The sequence below is a fragment of the Notamacropus eugenii genome, chromosome 6 (assembly GCF_028372415.1).
Source record: "Notamacropus eugenii isolate mMacEug1 chromosome 6, mMacEug1.pri_v2, whole genome shotgun sequence".
In the NCBI taxonomy this organism is placed as follows: domain Eukaryota; kingdom Metazoa; phylum Chordata; class Mammalia; order Diprotodontia; family Macropodidae; genus Notamacropus; species Notamacropus eugenii.
The window spans coordinates 102,804,549-102,826,846 of record NC_092877.1 but is presented as its reverse complement, the minus strand read 5'-3'; the positions used below and the strand labels follow the sequence as shown (position 1 = coordinate 102,826,846).

Below are 22,298 nucleotides of genomic sequence, written 5' to 3'. Positions count from 1 at the left end.
TTGGCAACTAAGAGAAGGCTGGTAACTCAGGAGAGAGCAGTTTCAGTTGAAGGATGCAGTCAGATTTTAGGATGTTAAGAAGAGAGAGAGAGGAGAGAAGTGGAGGCAACTTTTGTAGATGCCTTCTCAAGGAGTTTACCTACAAAGGGCAGGAGAGATTAGGGGCTTCATTAATCAGAAACTGAAGAATCAAAAGAGGGCTTTTGAGGATTAGGGAGATTGGAGCATGTGTGTAGGCAGCAGAGAAGTAGCCTCAGTAGACAGTGATTGCAGGTGAGAGAAGAGGGGTGACAAGAGGAGCAGTCTTTTGGAAGAGACAGGATGGAATGGAGTCACTTGAACAAGCAAAGCAGTTTGCCTGGACAAGGGACAGAGCCACCTCTTTGTGTAAGACAGAGATGAAGGAAGCGATCATCGCAGAAGGCATCTGGCTAATAAGATGAGGAGAAGAGGGAGCTCATAGCAAAGGACCTGATTTCTCAGTAAAATATGAGGCAAGATTCTCAGCTGAGAGGCTGGAGGATTGGGGAACCATGGAATGTTTGAGGATGGATGAAAAGTTTTGGAAGAGTTGCTACAGCAAATGGCATAGTAAGTTGTTGAGGGAAGTTTTAGAAGGATTGCCTAGCAGCAGTGAAGGCCCACTTGACATTATGTAACATAAATTTGTAATGGAGCCAGTTACATGATTTTCACACAACTTCATTCAGCAGCACGTGTGGAAGTGAAGACAGTGGAGGTCATTCAAGGCTGAGGCTCAGCTGGGCGCAAAAGGGGGCAAAGGAGCTTGAGAAGAGGACAGTGTAGAACTGAACTGGTTCACCAATGACTAGTGCAGAGCTGATGGCATGAGAAGTAAGAGGCTGGAGATCATGTTGTGGATAATGAGCAAGGTTTGGTATGAAAAGGCAGAGGAAGAAGTGGTATTTCAAGAGTTCTTGAAAGTGGAAGGTGGTGTGTTTTGCTAATGTCAGGATCAGTAGCCATGAGCAATCTTTGTGTGTGGCTGGGTGAAGGTAATGGGAAAGGGAAATAGGTTGAAAAACTGTGAGCTTAAGGTGTTTGAGGGAATATCAATGTATGTGTTGCAGTCACCTATGACAAAGGAAGGAGTTGGGGAGGAGAGAAAGATTGTGAGCCAAGTACCAAACTCATTGAGAAAAGGAAGGGGAGTTTGCTGGAGATCAGACAGGCAGCAGCTACCTAATCACACAGGATTGTGATTGTGTGGAAAATGTGGACTGTGTAGACCTCAAAGGAAGAGAAGTTGAGTGTTGGTGGTAGGGGGAGAACCTAGAAGTGGGCTGTAAGAGCAAGGGATATGTTCCACCTCTCTTGCCTCAACCAGTGGGTCTAAGGGAGTGAGTGAAAGTGCAGCCAGTGCTGAAAAGGGTGGCCAGAAAGACTACGTCATCAGGGGGAAGCCAGGTCTTAGTGACAGCCAGAAGACCAGAGGGGTAGGAGAGGAAAAGATCTGAGATGAAACCAAGTTTGCCGTCTCTGGGGCAAACATTTCAGAGAGTACAGAGGGAGGGATGAGTAGAGCTTGGTTGGGACTTTTGAGTGAGTGGATTGGGAAGGGGAGGGGGAGGAGACTGGATATAGACATATGTGTGTATCCACATCTTATTGTTTCCCCCTTGAGTATGTAAGCTCTTTGTCAACAGGAATTTTTTAATTCATTGTATCTTCATCTCCAATGCTTAGGATGATGCCCACCACAGAGCATGTGCTTAATAAATTCTTGGTGACTGACTAGATGACTTCCAGGAAGCATCTCACTCTAAATATTTGATCCTGTGTCCCCAGGGGAATGAGAACCACAAGTATTTTGTTCTTATTTTGCACATAAAGAAACTGAGGCTCATAGAGATCAAATAACTTGTCTATGTGACTAGTAAGTATTAGAGATAGAATCTGAACCCAGCTTTTCCTTAATCCCAGTCCAGCCCTCTATACCCAGTTAAAAACATTGGCTTCATAGGATCATCTCCCTAGGGCTGGAAAGGAAATTTGAGGCCATTTAGTTTCAACTCCTTTTACAAATTAGGAAACTGATGCCCAGAGAGTTTGTGACCTTTAGGAAGTACCAGTGGCAATCGTAAGTTGTCTTTCCCTTTTCCTAGACCCTCTTTTGGTCTAGAAAGGTCACGTGGCGTGCTTCTTCTATTGATTGCTAGGAAATCCAAGGTCTGTATTTTATTGTCTGGTATTTCACATGTTTTCTTTTGGGTTTATACCAGATAGATGAACACAAGCAGATGTGAAATGATCCAGTGTTTTAATTAAGGTGGAAAACAGGTTGGTGATAAATTAAAGCTTTCTCATTGCTATGAGACTGTATACTAGTAACCAGTAGATGGCAGCCCTGAGCTTAAAGGATGAGGGTGAAGAGATGTAAATTAATAAAACCCTATGAATTGGTTGCCTTCCAAATCACAAGTCCCCTTTCAAAAACTGGAGATAGGAGAAACCTACTATTGATCATGCCCACTAGGATCAGCCTTTCATCTCAAAACTGACCTCCAAGAAAATTTTCCTGTGCTGTGTGTGTATAGGAAAATAAGTAGGGGAGGATGTTGGCAGATGAAAGCACATAAAATAAAGAGGGCTATCAGATGTGAACAAACTCCACTGTTAATAGGGGGTAACTGTCTGCTCTTATCTACAAAGATATTTCCATAACACTCTGGAGCTTTGTTTTTGATTATGTTACTAATGTGGTTTAATGCAAGCTAAACAGAGAGGAGGATCTTTGCATTCTTGCAGCCTTATGATCAAAAACGAATTATGTACATGTTTAAAATATTTAAATTAATCGAAATTAAATAATATTTACATTGCAGCCAACTGACAGTTACCGTGATGAATGCTATCTACTTTTATCTGGTGGCTGATGGAAATTTTAATCTTAGACACATAGATACAGTGCTGGAAGGTACCTTGGAGGTCATCTGGTCCAGCCCCTTGTACAGGGGCAGAAATGGAGACACGGAAAAGGAAATGTCCCACCTAAGGTTACACACTTATCACTGCACGGTAGAGCTGAGTCAAATCCAGGTCACCTGACCTCAACATTAAGCACCTTTTCCACAATCTTAGGTCACATTACCAGAGCTTTATGGGATATCATTTCCCAAAGTGTGCTCAAAGATTCATCCAGTGAATTTCAGAACCAAATACAATGTACATAGTATGGGGATAATTGTTTCATCCACTCCACTGTTTATACCATAAAAAATTGATTATCTGTATGGGAAGCATTCTAAGATTTAATTTTATGTTAACCAAAGTATAGCATACATATGTACACATACATGTGTATATATGTGTATATGTAACATAAATCTTCCCTTTAGTTAGAAGTATAAATGCTCCTGGATGGCTCCTTTGAGAAAATGTTTGTAAAGTATTTAACATCACTCCTTTGGCTCCTATCCTAAATCAAGAATAAGCATTTCTCTTACTGGAGTTAAAAGCAGAATAGTCCAAGTTAAGAAGGTCCTCCTAAGTACATGTTTTGAGGATTCCCCTTCCCCCATAGTAATGTAATCTTATTGAGGAAATTTCCATTTGTTTCAGAATTTGTGTTTAGAGGTAACGGTAACAGGAAATTTATCACATGCCATGCCTTTGACCTTTTTTTTTTTTAATAGTTCCATTCAAACAATTATCACAAACTTCCTCTTGTGAAGAGCCCTGTGCTAGGCACTGAGGAAAGATCTTTGGAGCTTACAGCTTCAGTATAGCTATGACAATACAAATTACTCTAAATTGCAGTAAGAACATCAAGGTTGCCTTTCTACGCTGTGGATTAGTGTTCAGTGAGGAGATTCTTGAGAAATAGCCCCGTACAAGTCTACAGCTCATCTTTTTAAATAGCCTCTCACACAATTAGCAGTTCTCTCCATTAACAGACCATCTCACTTTAAAGACCCACTAGCAGACATTTCAGTCACTAGTCACCCAAGTACCTATAGGAAGTAGCCAGTCATTAAAATAATACTTTGAAATATAGGGCAGCCCTTGAAAAGGATGACTTCACTACAGATCTGCTGAATACTACTATAACCAGGCATTATATATTAGAGCTAGCCTATAAACTGTACTATTATTGGGAAATAGTTTCACTCTTTTCCACCCCCAGTTTGTCTGGTCACACTGGCAGTTAATAAGTAACTGATTTTAACAGTAGTACTAGTTTCCAGGGCCCCCAGATATCCCTACTTGGGCTTTCTGAATGACAAAAAAAATTTTGAGCTAGGATTCACTAGAACACGTCTGTGTCAACCACATTCAAATCCAATTATTTCACTCAGTACAGTGGCTTTATAAAATCTTTTCAGGCCTACCATGGTACCCCCTCTCTCCCTCTTTGTCTCCCATCATTCCCACATCTCACCTCCCCACACTCCCATCATTCCCCTGTCTCACCTCCCCACATTCTGTCCCTCCTATATGCCATGAAGGGCTGGCCTGCCTCAGTGGCCTATTTGTCTCTTCAGTCATCAATTAGCTTCTGATACATAGGAAAACCTTTACAGAGCTATGGCTTGCTTGGTTTACAGAAAATTTTTCTCCTCCAAAAACAGCAAATAGAACAAGGAATATAAATACTATAAATTTTAACATTTTAGTTGTTTATTATGCGAACACATTTTAAAAAAAGATGTAACACAGAACTGACTGATCACCTGGCTCTTTCTCTCCTCTCCTCCCACTTCGGAGCACTTACATCTATCTCTTCATGTCCAGCTGTGCCACTGAAAACCTTCCAGCCTCAGTATAACTGTCTTTGCTGTTCTGGCCTTTTAAAAAACAAAGTTTTGTTTCTTGTCAGTAGAGGCATTGACTGCTTCAAGTCAAAGCACCTTTGGGCCTGAGCACATCATAACAATAGCAGCTAACGTGTATGTAACTGTAAAGTTTGCACAACACTTTGCAAATACCACCTCATTTGTCCCCACAACAACCTCGGGAGTCAATCGTTGTTATTCCCATTTTACAGATGAGGAAACTGAAGAGTGGAGTTAATTGACTTGCTCAGGGTCACACAGCTCGTAAGGGCTGGAGGCTGGATTTGAATTAAGGTCTTCTTGACTCCAGGTCAAGTCTCATCCACTGCTCCTACACCATGCAGTGTGGTTCTGTGCACTATGGTGCTGACAGCCCTCTTGTTTACTGCTCTTTGATATATTTTACAAAGCAGTCGGTCACTTTATGTAACTTTAATTCACTCCAGTATGTCTGTCTTACCTCTGTATTTCTGGCAGTCATTTAAGGCATCAAGACTAGATCACCAAGATCCTTGAATGCAGTCATCAGTTCTAACCTTTCTTCCAAGCGTGAACACTTTGGAGTTGTCTTGCTTTCTTAGTCATTGGGAGTAATCTCTGTGTGGAGACTGAACGCTAAACATTCTCATGACGCCAGTGTCCATGGAATACAAAGGCAACCTTGACTCTTTTGATTGGTGACTTTCTTCTGTTTTCCTTTGGTTTTTTTACCTCTATCTGCACTTTAACTTATATTTTCATTTCCTAACCTTTTTTTTTGTATAATAGGATAAACATGGGTTTTATTTTTAAAGAGAAATTTTGTTCTTGCTTGCTTTTGAATCGCTTTAACCTGCACTAAGACTCGGGGCATCCTTTATAACAACTTTGTTTTATGTGTGATATTTAATCACTTGTGCTTTCATGATTTTCGTCTTCCTAAAGCTGGCCTTTGGTGGACTAATTCTGAGCGTAGCTTGTTACTTCACCATTGCAGTCCTCCCAAAGTAGAAATCATTCTCTTTTGCCATGCGTATCCTCTCTGGGACCCCAGCGGTGACTCAGGCTAATTGAGCTTCTGCTGTGTACAATGGCTCCGATCTTGATGCTACAGAAATTTGTTAGTAGGTGGAAAACAAAGGCTTTTGGGAAGTCTGATATCTCCATTATGTAGATCTTTACTAGAAGCAACTGAAAGAGATAACACTGAATTTCTTCTCCTCTTTAGTTTAATACAGATTAGCTGTTTTCCTTACACAGTTTAATACTTCTTTGCCCTCATCACCTGAGCAGTCATGAGGGTCAAAACTCTCAGAATCAGCTCTTTCACAAGAGGAAAGCTCCTGGGAGAGAAGCACCTTCAAGAGTCCCTGGCACATAGTAGGTGTTCAGTTATTACACCAAAGCCAGTTTTTACAGTGAGTCGCCCAGCATTTATCGTCTGCTTAATAAATAAAAGGCAGCGAGGTGGGGCAGTAGATAAAGGGTTGGGTCTGGAACCAGGAAGACCTGAGCTCAAAGCTGGACTCAGATGCTTATTATGAGCTTTGTGATTCTGGGCAAGTTACTGTCTTCGGTCTGCCTCAGTTTCCTCAAATGTAAAATGGGAATAATAATAGCACCAAACCTCCCATAGTTGATTAAATATTTGTAAAATAGTTAGCATGTAGGTGCTGAGTGTTTTTTTTCCTTGTGTTTTTTTTAAATCTATACTGTTTACAATGTTATTTGCTAGCGATTTAGAACCCTATTTGCTGCAAATACTTTTTCAAATTCAGGTAAAGCGATACCATTTTTGTAAAACAGCCATAAGAATGTCAGTATTTTATAGTTTCAGAGGAGAAATGAACCCCTCAAACCCTGACCAGTGCCTAAGAGTAGTTCCATCTGAACCAAGGCAGTTGATTGTTTAAGTATTAAAAGACTTTGGAAAAAGTTTTTGTTTCCTTGTTAAAAATGCATGTTGGTCTTATCAGGGAATCCTTGTCTTACTTTGCTTCTCTAATAAATAGTAATTAAGGTGCTCCTGCCCAGTGTTCTACAAAGTTGCAGATGTGATATGTAGAGTGAAATATTGCATTTCCTTTATTTAGAATGTCCTCAAGTAAACTCACACAATAAACTGAGAAACATTCATTCAGTTCCAGAAACATTTACTGAATCCCTGTAAGGTGTGAAGCTGGTTTAGAAGTCCAGATTAGGAACAGAAACTGATTTGGGTCTTACAGAGAACTCCCATGGAGGAAATTCCCTCTACAAAATGGGTTGGCGCCCCTTTCTAACTTGAGTGTTAGCTGCCTAGAACACTGATTTTCATTTTGCTTTTCTTTGTAGCCCAAGCTTGGAAGGCATTTAATACATGCGTGATGACTGAAAGGTTAAATGACTTGCCCAGGTCACCCAGACAGTACGATTTTAAAACAAGTCATTCTAGGTTGGAGGCCAGCTCTGTCCACAACTGACCTGCCTGTAAAATTGTCAACATTGTGAATTATGTGTTGTTTGATTTACATCCTTTTCTTGATCCTTTTCAAGCTTATCACGTTTATTGGAATGGATTTCCTCTGTTCTGGAAGTCCTTGTGCTTTGTCTGCTCCTACCTTGGATTACTTCTGCCTTCAGCCTTCTCTCCTGCCACTCGGAGCTATTCTGATTGGACACACTACAAATTTATGTTACCTGATCCTACCTGAGCCCTCACTGCTGCAAGGTGTTCTTGTACTTCCCCCCAGCTGATTCTGTGACACTTACGTTTCCTCTCCTCAGGCCTTGGGTTACATCACCTCTCTTCCTCTAAGCAAGATTCACCTCCTACTTTACTAATTGTGACCATTTGCTATCAATTCCTTTTTCCCTTACTCTACATTTCTTAACTCTGTGACATTTATCCTCTGTTCTCTTGTCCTTTACTCCAATCTCTCCAACGAAAGAGAATGTCAGACTTGTACCTTCAATCCATCCTCTCCCACATCTTCCAGCAGACTTTCCCCCCAAACCATCCCCTCTCTAATCTCAATTCCTTTTCTGTCTAAAGATTCATTCTTTTCTGTCTACAAACCATGCCCACATCTCCCCCAACTCAACTTTCTCTCCTGTCACCAGTGAGATCATAATTGCCAAATCAGAGGCTTAATCCTTCTTGCCCTATGTGCAGCATGACACTGCTGACTATACCCTCTGCTCCTGGGTTTCTGCTGCACTGCACACTCCTTCTGGCTCCCTAGCCCACCTCCTGTGGTTGTGCTCTAACATACTGTCCAGAGCTCTCTTCTCTCTGTGACCTCATAGGTCCCACATGCTCAGTTTTCATCTCTATACGAATGATGTATATATTATTATATACATACATCGTAGGTATATGATCATATCCAGCCTTAATATCTTCCCTCCCTCTGGCTCTAGTTACGCACTAAATGCTGCCTGGACATAATAACTAGATGCCCTGGAAGAGCACTTGTCTGTGGGGCCACTCATCATCAGTGGCCCACCACTCTTGCACACTTGCCGCTGGCACGCTTCCTGTCACCCAGGTACAAAGCCCTGTGTTATAAACCTCTCATTCTCACCTCACATGTACAGCTAGTAGCCAGTTTTACCTCTACAGCTCTTGCATCCTTTCTACTTACCATCCAGTCGATATCAGTAGCTTCGTAACTGGTCTCCCTGCCTCAAACATCTTTCTTCTTCAAAGCATCCTCCACTAAAGGACAAGTTTGTCCACGTCACTCCCTTACTCAGTAAACACATCTAGGATCAAAAATACAAAAATACTGCACAGACTTCTCTTTGGCACTGAAAATCCCTTGTAATGTGAGCTCAGCCTACTTGTGACTGTCAAAAGACATTCTCCCTTTTCTCTCTCGCCTCTTTTTCTCTCCTCCCCTGCTTTTGCGCTGGCTGGTCCTTGTGACTGGAATGCACCGTCCTCAAGAATCCCTCAGTTTCTTCAAAGGTACAATCAGGCACTATGTGGTCTTTCCTGATCACTCCACCTGCAAACCCCTCAAAATTACCCTTGACATCCTATCTAGATATACTCATGTTGTTTTCCACAGTAACTTAAGTGCAGGGACTTTCACTTAGATCCTCCGCACAGACACCAGCTCCTAGCTTAGTAATAAATTCTTACCTTTGGAGATCCTTCAACTGAGTTTTTATGTTACGGGTCTGGTCAGAGCCTCTTAATGGGCTGTGTTTTAGTGTGCTTATCACAAATTCGTATAAGTTCACATTTGCATCTCTTGAGACATCTGTTTTTTAAATGGCCTTTTCCATTTTTTTTTTTACACTTAATAGAAAAATACAATTGGCAGAAAAATGAATTTCACAGAATTGGACATAGATGGTCAATTAGTTTTGAGTCAGTTAAGTCTGACTGAACCTGAGAGCTTCAGTCTCTAACATCAAAAAGTTTTATATACAAAATGATTTTATAGTATGACCACACTCATTCATTTCATATGTATGACAAATGTATTTATAGTAGAAATATCAAGTCACAGCTTGCCCTTCTGGTAATTTTCCCCTGGACATAAATTAACAAACCATTCCCTCAAATATTGCTTGTATACCAATATTATTAAACCCCAGTTTAGGGATCCATCTTCAATGTTTCCTAAATTCCTTTGTGATGTGAACAGTATTCATCTTTGATAAGAACTCAGTGCTAACAATATTCGTTCCTCTGAATAGCATGTTGACAAAAATTACAGGCAGCATGTCACCTTCCTCAGTTCTATCACTTAAGTCCCATGAATATATTCCATACCTAAGTTTATGGCCTGCCTAGTTTGGGAAAACTGTCCTAAACCTAAGCACATGCTCTGAGTGAACCAGAAGATGCCAAGAAGTAAGTCAAAGCACCTTCCTGGACATTCAGTGGCATCTAGGCTTAACAGCTGCCTTCCAGGCACTGATATATTGATAGTAATGTTGAAAAGTTTACTGAGATTTTTAGAAATACATAATCATTTCTTCTAAGCATCATTTTAAAATAGCTTCCTCCTACAATGATAGAACGTTCTAAGCCAAACTGTGCCTTCGTGATGTCTCTCAAGATGTCCAAAAAAATCAATTCTGCTACCTCTGCCAGAATGTAGTAAAACTGTGGGGTTTGGGGGGTGGGGTGTTTGGGAGGGAGAGAAGTTGGAATTCAAAGTATTAGCAACAAATGTTGAGATTTTTATTGCATATAATCGGGAAATAAGAAATATAGGAAATGGGGTATGGACATTTATCTTGCCCTACAAGAAAAGAGAGAAGATGGGAATAGGAGAGGGGTGGGGTGTGATAGAAGGGAGAGTACATTGAGGGAAGGAGGAATCAGAATGCAAGGTATTAGGAAGCAGGGGGAGGGGAGTGATGGGGAGGAAAATTAGACATGTTACAAAGTGAGATAAAAGCAATTAGTATTAAAACAATTGACTGAATTACTGAGAATAAATCAATGACATCTTTGGTTTGGGGAAAAGAATTTCAGTCTAAATTTCCTAGAGGCAGGTAACCACAAGTAAAATTTGGCATTGATGGAAAAGTTAAGGTTTTAATGGTAAATTTGATTTTATGATTGCCATTCAGTCAGGAACTAGAACATGTATAGAAAAGCATGTAAGCCACTTAAGACTTGCCTCAAAAGATGTTCCTTAGCCAAAGTGAAAATGTAATCATATTTGAAACCTAGTTATTGGAACTTGCCATTTTTAGATGCTATGGGAGTATTAAGGGACTGTTCTTCTAAGTCTAACTAACTCCAGGTATGGGTAGTAAGAAAGGCGATCTGAGCCTCCAACCCATGATGTCAGTAAGCTGATGAGATGCTGGTATGAACTGTATGGGTGATCTCATGGGAAGGATGGGAGAGCGGCTGTTCTGCATGGGCTGAGGTGGGATTCTCCTGACTCAATTTCCCCACTGACACCTGGCAGACTTTAAGCCTAACTGAATGCAAGTGGATAATCTAATCCTGCCTGGAATTGACATGAAGTTGGGGAGATACTGTATCCCTGCAATGTCTCTACTCTTGGTGGCAATTTCCTATAGTCAAAAGCTTTGTACGCTTAATACCACCAGATCTATTAAATTATAGATTATTGGTAAGGGAACATCTGAGGTTGTCTAAAATTAAGCTATTAGGCATAGGACTTTAGACCAACAACAGTAAGTTAGGGTCCTTTAATTCTTAGTAATACTGTGGAGACAACTAGGTCAAGAGCTTGTGAAGTTAGCAACATAAATATTATTTGTATCTCAGTTGGTTAATGTTTAAAAAAAAATTCTTTTGTGGTTCCTATTGTAAATGCTTTAAAAAGAAGTATTACCTGACCAAAAGGTTTGAATTGTTTTATCTGTTATAAACTGTGTTAAAAATGAAAAATAAAATTTAAAAAAAAAGAACGTAGTAAAACTGAATGACATTTCTTGAATTTACACCTTTGTCAAGATACAGATAACATTAAAGCTAATTTGGTTTTCTAATTCATTGTTGCGTTTCCCCTGTTAGAAGTAAGTTTTCCTTTATGTATCATTTCATTTGATAAAATAAGGTTCCCAGCTGTTAAGCAACAAGTCAAATGACAAAAGGAAATCACACAGGAACAAGCCAGGCTGATAATCCACATGTGAAAGAGCTTCTCAAGGGATTTGAGAAGATCTAGTGCAGCCCTCTTATAGCTAAGAAAATCAGGCTCAGAGAAGGAATTTGCTGCTCCACAGTAAGCGAGGTCACCCAACAAACCCAGTGGTGTGGCTAGGACTAGACCCCAAGCCTTCAGACCTCCACTACAGTGTTCTTTCCCACTCTAGTGCATCACACCAGTTGTGATACAGAAAATGACTGATAAGATTATCTATGAAGCCTACAGATTAAAATGGAGATAACTTTGATTTGTGTTCAATTCAAAAAAAGTTATGGAATCTTACCTGCTTTAAGTACTGATGAAACACTTGCAAAAATGAGTATAAATTTAACAGTAAGCATTATGGTCAGGCTGTTTATTAAGGAGACAACCACATATACAAGTTAATCTATAGAAATGACTGCAAATCAAACTTCATGTGATCTAAAAGGACCATGCATAATGTCAAAAAATGGACACCTATACAGTTAATTGGATAAAAAGTTAATTTAAACATACATAGTCTAATATCATACTACAGATACACATATCCAGGGGCCACAGACATATCCAATTAGACTTTTTGAAAACTTTTGTTATAAAAGTGATAAAATCAGTTTCGAAACTGGCTGAGTTATTAACTTTAAAAATTATCTCTGTGACAATTATGAATGGTCCCCATTTTTTTTATTTTATTTTTTTACAAAATGTGATTCCAGGGTCTGAAAACTGAAGAAAAAGTCAACCCTTAAGAGTGTTTTATATTATACAAATAGGTTTTATAGAAAAATGATCCAGCAAATGCTTAAGAATTAAGAATATTTATATTTTCTAATTTTTACACTTTTTATTAACACACTTACAAAAAATAACATCCAAACACTGGAAAAATTAAATAACTTTGGAAGCAGAGCTCAAAGCTTTCTGCTTACATATAAGTGACAATTCAGAGCTGTTGGCACAAAAAAAAATCCACATTCATAAAACCCTACAATATATCAAACATAAGTTAAGTAAATCATAGGCACTAGTTTATCAAATCCACATTTCTTCCATAAGTCTAACCACAGAGAATCCTTAGATTTCCCCAAACAGAAAAATTGGCAGTGCACAAAGGCTTCCTAGTTTAAAAAAAAAAAAAATCAATTTTTCTCTTCAGGAAACCAGAAGCCAAATGTCTGTGGTAGTAGAACAGCAGGTAAAAAGGTTGCTTTACCAAATCCAAGTTCAGAATAACTTTTTAATAAGTGATGAAGCAGTTGAATTTTAAAAATATATATATTTTCAGATGCAGCCATTTAAAAACAAAGTTAAATAACCTGAATATTCCTTTTGAAACTCATTTCCAAACTGAAAGATTAATTTTTTTCATAATAGATCAATTAAAATTCCTATTAGACTGCAGCATATTTTTTGCAATGTTGCACTGAAAACAGGCCTGTTTTTATGGCAATAGCTAGTTCTTTCACTTATATGCTATATTTAAGTGACATCACCCATGTAGATGTTATGCTACAGCTGGCCTATGTTAACAAGGTGCTCAGAGGGAAAGTCATGTGGTCGTAGTACAAGGTTGTTGAGCTACAGAAAACCTTGCTGCCACTTGTCCTTGAGTATTCAATACTGAAAAATATCTTGTGGCTATGTTCTAGGAAAAGGTAGTCACATCTACCTAAGTATTAGAAATAATTAGTGGGATGTGCAGCAGGACAAGCCCCATGAAATCAATCTACAAGGTACGAGTATCACCTGAGCTGTAGTCTAGTACTTTCTAGTTTCCTTATCTTCCTATTTTCTTTGCCTCTGACACATAATATTTCATGGCTCCTCATCTTATGGTGTTCCCAGGTTACCATGGTACTCTACCATTATGGAATTCAGTACTTCACTGCAATTAAAAGGATTAATTCATTCTTGTTTTAAGTGACTGAAGATTCCCATTGGTATTTTAGGTGTCAGGTGATATTTTAAGTATTACAAAATGGGGATTGTTAGTATGTACTTTTACCTTTTTTAAATTCATAAAACTCAAGGCTCTGTCAGAAGTTTCCCTTGCCTACCAACCCTCCCACTCCTATCTCACTTACTTTGGCCAGTTCATTTCTTTGCTTAACAGACATTAGAACTTATGTTTGGTTATCTAAATCTTTTTTAGGCTACCAAAGTCCCAGTCTTCTAAATCTACTGGGAGGAAAATAAGCTTAAAAACAAACAGAAAAGTTTCCCATAAAGCAGAGTTCTGTCTGACAACCAGATGGGTGAAACCAATGAAAGTGTAGACAAAGGTAAATTGGATAGCCATTATATGGGAAGAATTTAACATTTTGTAAACATATGCAACAGGTTTCAAAATGTTAGCAATTATGCAAAAACAGATATAAGGCAGAATACATCTTCTAAGGGACAACATCTCCAAAAAATATATGAAACATAAAGGAACAGGATTTATTCAGCAAGCTATTTTCCATACCGTGAAACATAACTATATATGTCATTTGGTATCAACAGTACAACTACCATGTCCAGAGATTTTGTGTAAGTGCATAGATTTTCCTTCGCTGTTATTGTACACAGTTTTGTTCCAGGCTATAAGCACTGAGGTGTGATAATCAAGAAAGAATAGACAGTAGAACTTGCTCGTTTTCTATCAAGGAAACCTGCTAATACAACTACCAAAATTACCTCTCAATTCTGTAATAGTGAACAGTATGTTAACAAGCTGGCTTCGATAGCAAAGGTCATCTTTCCTGAGCCAGGAATTATGAAGTTTGGAAAGATTGTACAACTGATACTAAGCCCTTGTGGCAACAAAACCAAAATTCTGATATGTCAATGCAACATGCAGGATGCAGGCTATAATACTAACTCATGTTGATGATTTATATTAGCTACATCCACAACTTAGGATCAGATAATGCCATGTCTACTAGGGTTAAACCATTAATTTAGGAATCTCCAAATTAATTGCTACAAGAGTTCTTTCAAATATGTATATTTTTTTAAAAACCAAAATGTTTCTCAATTTGTCATTTTGATTACTAGGGAAAACACCACTTTAGACAATTGTAGTCAGAATATTAGTTCTCATTAAAACACATTTATTGGAGGGAAAAAATGTTATTTTTTATACAGCTAAAGTAGGCTGAATGTTTTAGATAGCTTGAATATACCATATTTCTTGTGCACAGAAGATGCACTCTTGGATGCAAATGGGCATTTCTCTTTGGCATCTATTAAGGTTTTTGCCCAGACACTGGCCTGTCAAATACTCAGAAATTAACTGGGTTTTCTAGTAAACAAAACCAAAAGTGATTCAATGGAGAATGATTGTATGATTACCAAACATAGCTGATGTTAAATGTCATTAAAGTGCTGCTTGATCATCTCTGTCAGTTTGTGCTAATTAAGACAGAGAGGGGCTGGGATTTTACAAATCCCAAAGTCACATCTGAAGAATCTGCATATAAAGTTGTCTTTTAGTCTGGTGAAGGGATGTCCATAAAGCCGTGGACCCTGTATTCTTCTCTGCTGGTCAATAACAGCCATCTTTCCAACTATCATCTTTCATGCTACCATATGTTTTAGGAGCTGGCAACGATCTGAAATAAAACAGTCACATTACTGAAAGCTGACAGGCTATGTATTAGGTCTTTATTAAGCTACTAGCAGTAGGACCCTCTCCAACCCCCAGAGTCTTCCACATTCATAAATGCCTCAGGTTAAGGCACTGGGCATCATTTTCCTGAGGGCAGTTCTCAGAAAAGTTTCAAAGTACAAGAGACCAGATCTGCTGTATTCTTAACGGCTGCTTGATGGTGGAAGTTCAGTGGATTCTCAACCACCTTTCACAATGAAACTTCCCCAGTCCATCTATAGTAATACCTCCTAGAGTCCTAGATCAAAGGAAGACTAAAATGAAAGGCTGTTTTCCATCAGCCTAGAGATTCTACCAAATTTATTAAAGAGAGGAATGATACAAGTTAAGACATAAAAATTAGAATCAGAGAATCACTAGGTGACAGGGGTAAATAAAACCAAGCAAAACATCATGACATACTGCAAGTAAAGAATAATTCTCGATAACAATAAATTACTTTGATCTTTTTATAAATAAGGTGAAATGACTGCAAAGCACTTACTATGTGCCAGGCACTGGGCTAAGTGCTAGGAATGGATACAAAGCCAAGAGAAAAGATCTCTACTTTCCATGCTAAGGGAAGAGGGGAAATGCATGTGGGATGGGGTGGGTACATACAAAATAGAAACAAGGTAAGTAAGCTTAGTTATAAGGCACTAACAGCTGAAGAGATCAGGAATAGTCTCCTACAGAAAGGGAAAATGAAGCTGAGTCTTGAAGAAAAACCAGGGACTTTAAGGAGTGGAGTGAGAGCATTATATGCAAGAGGAATAATAGCCAACACAAAAATAGGATGACGGAAGTGTATAGAGGGGAATAATATGTCAGAGGAGTGAAGTGGTAGAAGTACCCTGTGAAAAGGTTAAAATGCTGAACACTTATATTTGGCAGAGTTTGAGGAAGAGGAGTTTCAGGAGCAAACAGTGACACCATCAGATTTGTAGTTATGGAGCTTGACTTAATTAGAGAACAGACTTCAGGCAGAGATACCAAAGTGTAGGATAAAGGTCATGAGAGCCTGTGAGTGGAAAAATGAGGGAGTGGGAGTGGCAGGGTGAATGAGATATGGAGAGAAATCAAAAAAAACTTGGCAACTGATAAAGGAAGGTGTGTGTGTGTGTGTGTGTGTGTGTGTGTGTGTGTGTGTATGTGTGTGTGTTTTGCCTATGGAACATACAGCTATTGAAGTCCTACAGTTCAGAACATGGATCAGTGTGATACATATCTATAGGTCATCTGTATGGTGTAATTAAATCCATGACAGCTGATGAGATCATAAAGACCAGTTTGAATCAGGGAGGCAAAGAGAAAACCAAGACAGATCACCAGTGTTGTAAAAACCCAAAGGAGAAAACTTGCAGAGAGGGTGAGAATTAGTAGTAAATTATTATATAATAAGCACTTATATATAGCACTTGGCATATTATCTCATTTGAGCAAAAAGGCAATTAGAATTGGCAACTTAAAAGATCATTAGCAATGATAGGGCACAAAAATTTTTCAAATAAGCACTTAACTGGGGAGATATTCAATTGCAGTTCTTTAATTGAAACATCATAAACGAAATGAAAATATCATTTGTTCTAACTTTTCCAAAACAAACAGATGTGTAACAGCATCACTTTTTCCAGACTGATGATCCAACAATACTCGTCATCTGGAGCATTTTGACAATTTATTCTGAACCACACTGGTTAAATTAACTCTCAAAAATCCTTCCCAAAGCCTTTTTTAAAGCAACAAAAAAACTTTACTAGAGCTAGACCCAGACTCATATCTTTAAGATCTTTCTTGCCTGTGGCTCTGCATTCAGTCCCAACTCTATTTTGCGTGTCATTTGAACCACTTACCTGCGAACAGGCTGTGCAAGTTTGCTGCGAGGCACTGGTATTCCCCCAGCAGAAGGGGCACTAGGTCTGGGCAAGCCACTCCTCATCCCTGTGGTCCCTGCCGGTCTAGTGAGGGTAGTGCTATTGATGCTGCTGACAGGACTTGATGAAACCACATTCTGAATTACAGGTGGTCCAGGTGAAGAAATAGTCTGAGTGAGCTGTGCTACTTCTTGCCCACCACCAACAGGGCCGGAGCCGTGATTATTAAAAGCTTTCATTGGCTGTCGGAGGGCCAAAGGAGATGGTGCTGCCGGGGAGCGGAATTTACTTGGAGAAGGTACTATAGAAGAAGAAAAAAGAAAAGAATAATTTTCCATGGAATCATCCTAACTCAACATCTTAGAGAATTTTAAATTACTCCTTTTGCTAATAATGCTATGAAGCCTTTATTTTATATTATGTAAGTAAATTATTCATCATTACAATTTGTTCCCTGATAGTCTACAACATCAAGTGTAATGTAGGGAGAGGAAAAAAAGGCATCGCAAACATTAAGCAGTGCCTTAAAATAAATATATTTATTATGAGGTAGGTAACGTAGGAACATTATCCACACCGTACATATGGTCCCATGCTCTAACGAGGGTCACAGAGCTAAAGGAGGTAGAGGCAGGATTTGTGCCCACATCTTCCTGATTCCAAGTATGCATGACACACATACGTACACACCCCTCCTCACCACATACACAACTGGTTCTGGCAATGAATGTGTTCTCCACAGGTTAAAAAAAAAAAGGAATATCCATTCCTATTATCTGAATAGCTTTTGTAAGAAACTGTGTTCACCATACCAATTCATGATGCTAGGAAAGCATACCACTACTGCCAGCACCAGCATTAAGACTGGAATCTCCATCCCTAAGCCACAACAGCTACAGTGATAAGGGCCCATGGATCCCCCCCTCCCCCCCAATGCCCATCTCTCCAGCAGGTCTGTTCCTAATTCAGTTTTCTTCGCAGAGTCAGTATTGGGACCGCCTAGACTAATTCAACTCCTCTCCTTATCATGCTCATATAATTAATACTTAAATTAAGTCTTTAACAAATTAGCCTGATTTTCCTTATTTGTGATAAATACTCACTTCTCAATTGTAATTGAGCTTTTTCTATCAAGCCTCAGAAATCTCCCTATTCTGCAAGGTCATTTAATCCTGGAAACTCACACTTTGTCAGAACCCTGTGACCCCTCCCCCTTCTTCTTCTAGATGGAGGATGGACAGGTCCTCCCAGAAGTTTCATTTAAGGAGGGCACCCAAGCTGCTGCCACCCCACCCTTGTTCCCCCATTAGACTGTAAATTTCTTCAAGGTAGGGGTTGTCTGTTGCCTTCTTTGCCTACCACATAGTCAAATATATAAGTGGACCTGTGTCCTAATCATTTTGGGAGTTTACCTCCAAAACTTTCAAGGATCCAGTGAATTCTTGACCATGGCTTCCTATCCCTTAAGTTTGTAGCAGACAGGGAGGTGTCATCTATTCAATTCAGTTCCTCATTGCTCACCGTTTGTAATTTTTTGGAAGAGGGCTATCATCACTCAAAGAAGTATTTTATAGCCTATCCAGTCACAGAAGAAAGACCAAGTGCATGAAGAATGTCTATTACCCAGATTTCAAGATGCATCTCAGTGGACACCCTACAGAGTTTACCCAGAGTATGTACATCTGGGTGATACCACTCAGATGGACAATAAATTGGGCCCAGAGTTGAACAAGAGATGGAGTGTGGGTTGAATTGTTTTCAGAAAGTTAAAAACTCCTTTATTGACCCCAAACTTCCTATGAAAGGAAAGGTCCATCTTTTTTTTTTAATACTAACAACATGTTATAAATAAAAGAATATTATCATCACACACACCAAGGACCATGGTGGATGTGAACAGGCTGCAACAACATCATGTTCGGATATCTACATCTACATAAGAACAGGAAAATAACTAGCCAAGAGACTTGTCTGTAAGATAGACAAAAAAAATTAACTTTGATATAACTAATACCTATTATATGTATATGTAAACACACACACACAAACACATTCACTCCCCTTTAAATCAAGTTTTATCAGCCTATGGCACTTGACATGATTTGAGATGGTACAATTCTACCTCTGAATGGTTTCTAACCAGCACTACCAAAAATTCCTTTATCTTGGACAGAGTGCAAAGTGGGTAAACTGTTTGCGATGTATAATTAAATGCAGAAGATAACAAGAAAAGGGCGCTTGACATTTTTCAAATGAGGTCAGATAGCAAACTTGGACTAGAGGAGTCATTTTCCAAAGTTGCCAGAATTAGCTTGTCCAACCCACTGACCCCCAAAGTAAAACTTTGTCATCTCATATCCAGATTGGCCCAATAACAAAAAAGGAAATGGCAATCATTGGATGGGATGGGCACCGTTGGTACAGCTACAGATTAGTCCCCTCTAGAAAGCAATTTGGAACGATATTCAAAAGTCACTAACCACGACTTCAATCCTTTGACACTTTATATGTCCACTGATCCAGAAAAACAGTATTTGCTACATATTTATTCCCAAAGAAATTAAGAGAGAAAAAGGACCTATATGTAGTAAAGCATTCATAGCAACCCTTTCGTTGTGGCAAAGAATTGGAAAATAAGAGTGCCCATCAGTTGGGGAATGGCTAAACAAATGATCTAAGAATGTAACCCAAGAAGACTTATATATGAAGTTAATCAGTGAGGTGAGGGAAACCCAAGAACAATTTGCAGAATGACAACACTGTAACGAAAAATAACTTTCAAAGACTTAAGTGAACAATACAATGACTAACCACCAGCCCAGAGCACTGCATTCCTCCCATCTGTTAACAACAGAAAAGTGATGGAATAAAAAGGGTCCATACATTTTGGCCACAATGTAGATTTGTTTGGCTTGGCTATACTAACTTCACTCTCAGCTCAACTTCCTCTCTTCTCATCTCTCCTGTCCTCTCTCATTTTCTGCTTGTAAGAATGAATATTATAGTATCTTGTTTTGTTTCCACAAACGTTCTGGAGAAACTGACACTCCCAGGTTGATGGGAAGCTTGTGGTAAGATAAGCATACATAACCTATTTTGCAAGGATGATAGTGGAGCACATCTTGACTTCAGGGGGAAAATACAAGGGTGGGGACATGACAAACAGCTGGGACCCTAGAGGTCAAGTCTGGGTCACAAGCATCCTCACTACCACGCCAGTGTAATTTGCATGAGGAGAGAATGTAGGAAAAAAAAGACTAACCATGAGGAATTTGAACTAACCCTAACTCTAATAGGAAGGACTACGTAACCTCATTCCTGCTTCTGTATCAGTGTGGGTGTTCTCAGTGAGCATCATACTTGCTTCCTCTGGAGAAGTGTAATAAATGCCTTCCTCTGCCCACTTTGTTTCCGAGTTCATTCAGTGAGAATGGGTCAATAATGTGGGTCTTTCGGAGGGCACACTACGAGGGAAGCAACGAGCAGCAGCAGCACATCCCAGGCTAACTCCCTGACCTTGCCTGGGAAGTCCTGTGATTCCTACAACATGTTTCTCACAACCTGTTTTATCTTCCACATTATACTACCCTAATAACACTCTATCTATTGAACATCTACTCCCTGCGAGTAGGAACACTCATGTTTTCTTTTACTTGTATCTCCAGCACTTTGCAGACTGACAGGAACTAGTGATAGTTATGCACCCCCAAAAAGAAATAAGTAGTAAGTTTTCCTATTAATCTGGGTTACCAAGGAGGCAGAGACTAAGGATAGCTGCAGTACACTGAGCCAAGTGGATCTCTACACTAAGTTTGGCACCCACACTTTTGGGGGCAGGGAAGGGTTAAAGATGCATACCAGGCAGTTAAATGAAAGGAGAGAACACTTTTCTTCCTTTCCCACCCAAGTCCAAACAGTCCAGATTCAAATTACACCGCTCAACAATATCAGACCTATCCTACCCGAAAACCAAATCAAATCCCCAAGACCCCAACCAGCTCTATCTGGTTTTGACAACCAGAATGTAGGTCTTTATGTCAAAAAGGTAGGGCAAACTGGCTTTCTTTTGTCATGGATCCAGGTGCCTTCCAAAGTCAGCCTTTTAATTCCACCCAGACAAATCTACCTCTCCCAGTCACCACCAAGGTTTTTTTATCTTAGCTTTTCCATTCCTTGCTTAGATCCAGGCTAATTCCCACACTGGCCCTAGGCCGTTATTATTGTAGTTAATCCTTCCTACTAGAAGAGTACCAGGAATTCCTGATGGGAGTTCAAATTCAGCCACAAACATTTAATAGTTACATGACCCTGGGAAAGTCTCGTAACAGCTGTCTACCTCAGTTTCCTCAACTGTAAAATGCGGATAACAGCACAGTACCTGGTTCATGGTAGATGCTTAGTAAATACTTCTTCCCTTTCCTTTGTTCATTAAGATAGTATGAAATGGCATAAAGAATACGTTCTCACACATGGGTGCTAAGAAGAGGAATATCTTAGACTAAGGCATGATGCCTGACTTAACTAGACCAATCTAGCATATTGCAGTCAATTGCTATGGAGCGTAAGAAGCCTGGGTAGCTACGTTGTGCAATGGATAGAGTGGTGGGCCTAGAGTCAGAAAGACTGATCTTCGTGAGTTCAAATCTGGCCCCCATACCTAACTAGCTGTGCGATCCTGGGCAAGTCATTCCACCCTGTTTGCCTAAGTTTCCTCATCCGTAAAATGAGCTGGACAAGCAAATGGCAACCCACTATAGTACCTTTGCCAGGAAAACCTCAAATGGAGTTACAAAGAGTCATATATGACTGAAAAATGATTGAATAACAACAAAAGAAGCCAGATTCTCCACTTGAAATTTAGCAATTGTTTCAATTATTTAAAAACACTGAGACTATAGGCTTCACCAGAATGTCATGACAAAAAAGGTTAAAAAATATCCGAACTAAGGTCTCTCCTGACTTTAAATCTGTGATCTCTAAACTACAAAGAGATCTTGGTTGGATGCAAACAAAAATTTCTAATATATCTGCTACCAAAGGAGAATGGGCTTTTGTAATGTTAAGGAAATTTGAAAATCTTTCCTGCCCCTTAATAGGCCCATATGACCTGCTTTGAGCTCTGGCCCAGCCCACAGCTTGAGTAACATGGAGCCCATGGTGGGAGGAGCTTGCCAAAACGGTTAAGCAGGAAGTGGGAGTAAGGCAGAGCTAGGAGGGAGGCAGAGCAGCTAGCTTGAGTGAAAGAGGGAGGAATTTTGCTTAAGGGAGATAATTTGTGGGGAGGCCTAACAGAGGGGAAGGCTTGGAGGTGGTAGTGCTCCTTGGATTGGTGGTGTGTATGAACTTCTTTGTTAATATGGTGGATTTGGCTTTCTGGTATCTGAATAAATAACCTGGTTTC

The 22,298-nt window shown here is 39.5% G+C and overlaps 1 protein-coding gene across 6 annotated transcripts in view; it reads right to left on the bottom strand.

The window, feature by feature from the left end:
• Positions 1–11,750: 11,750 nt before the first annotated feature.
• Positions 11,751–22,298, bottom strand: part of SLAIN2 (SLAIN motif family member 2) — a 73,122-nt gene continuing 62,574 nt past the window's right edge. For all 6 annotated transcript variants that reach the window (XM_072620706.1, XM_072620707.1, XM_072620708.1 and 3 more), the window contains 2 exons: positions 16,877–17,198; positions 11,751–14,988 (listed from right to left, as the gene is read on the bottom strand). In XM_072620706.1, coding sequence (XP_072476807.1) covers positions 14,922–14,988; positions 16,877–17,198 — 389 coding nt within the window. In that variant the 3' untranslated portion in view covers positions 11,751–14,921. The remainder of the gene's footprint in view (positions 14,989–16,876; positions 17,199–22,298) is intronic.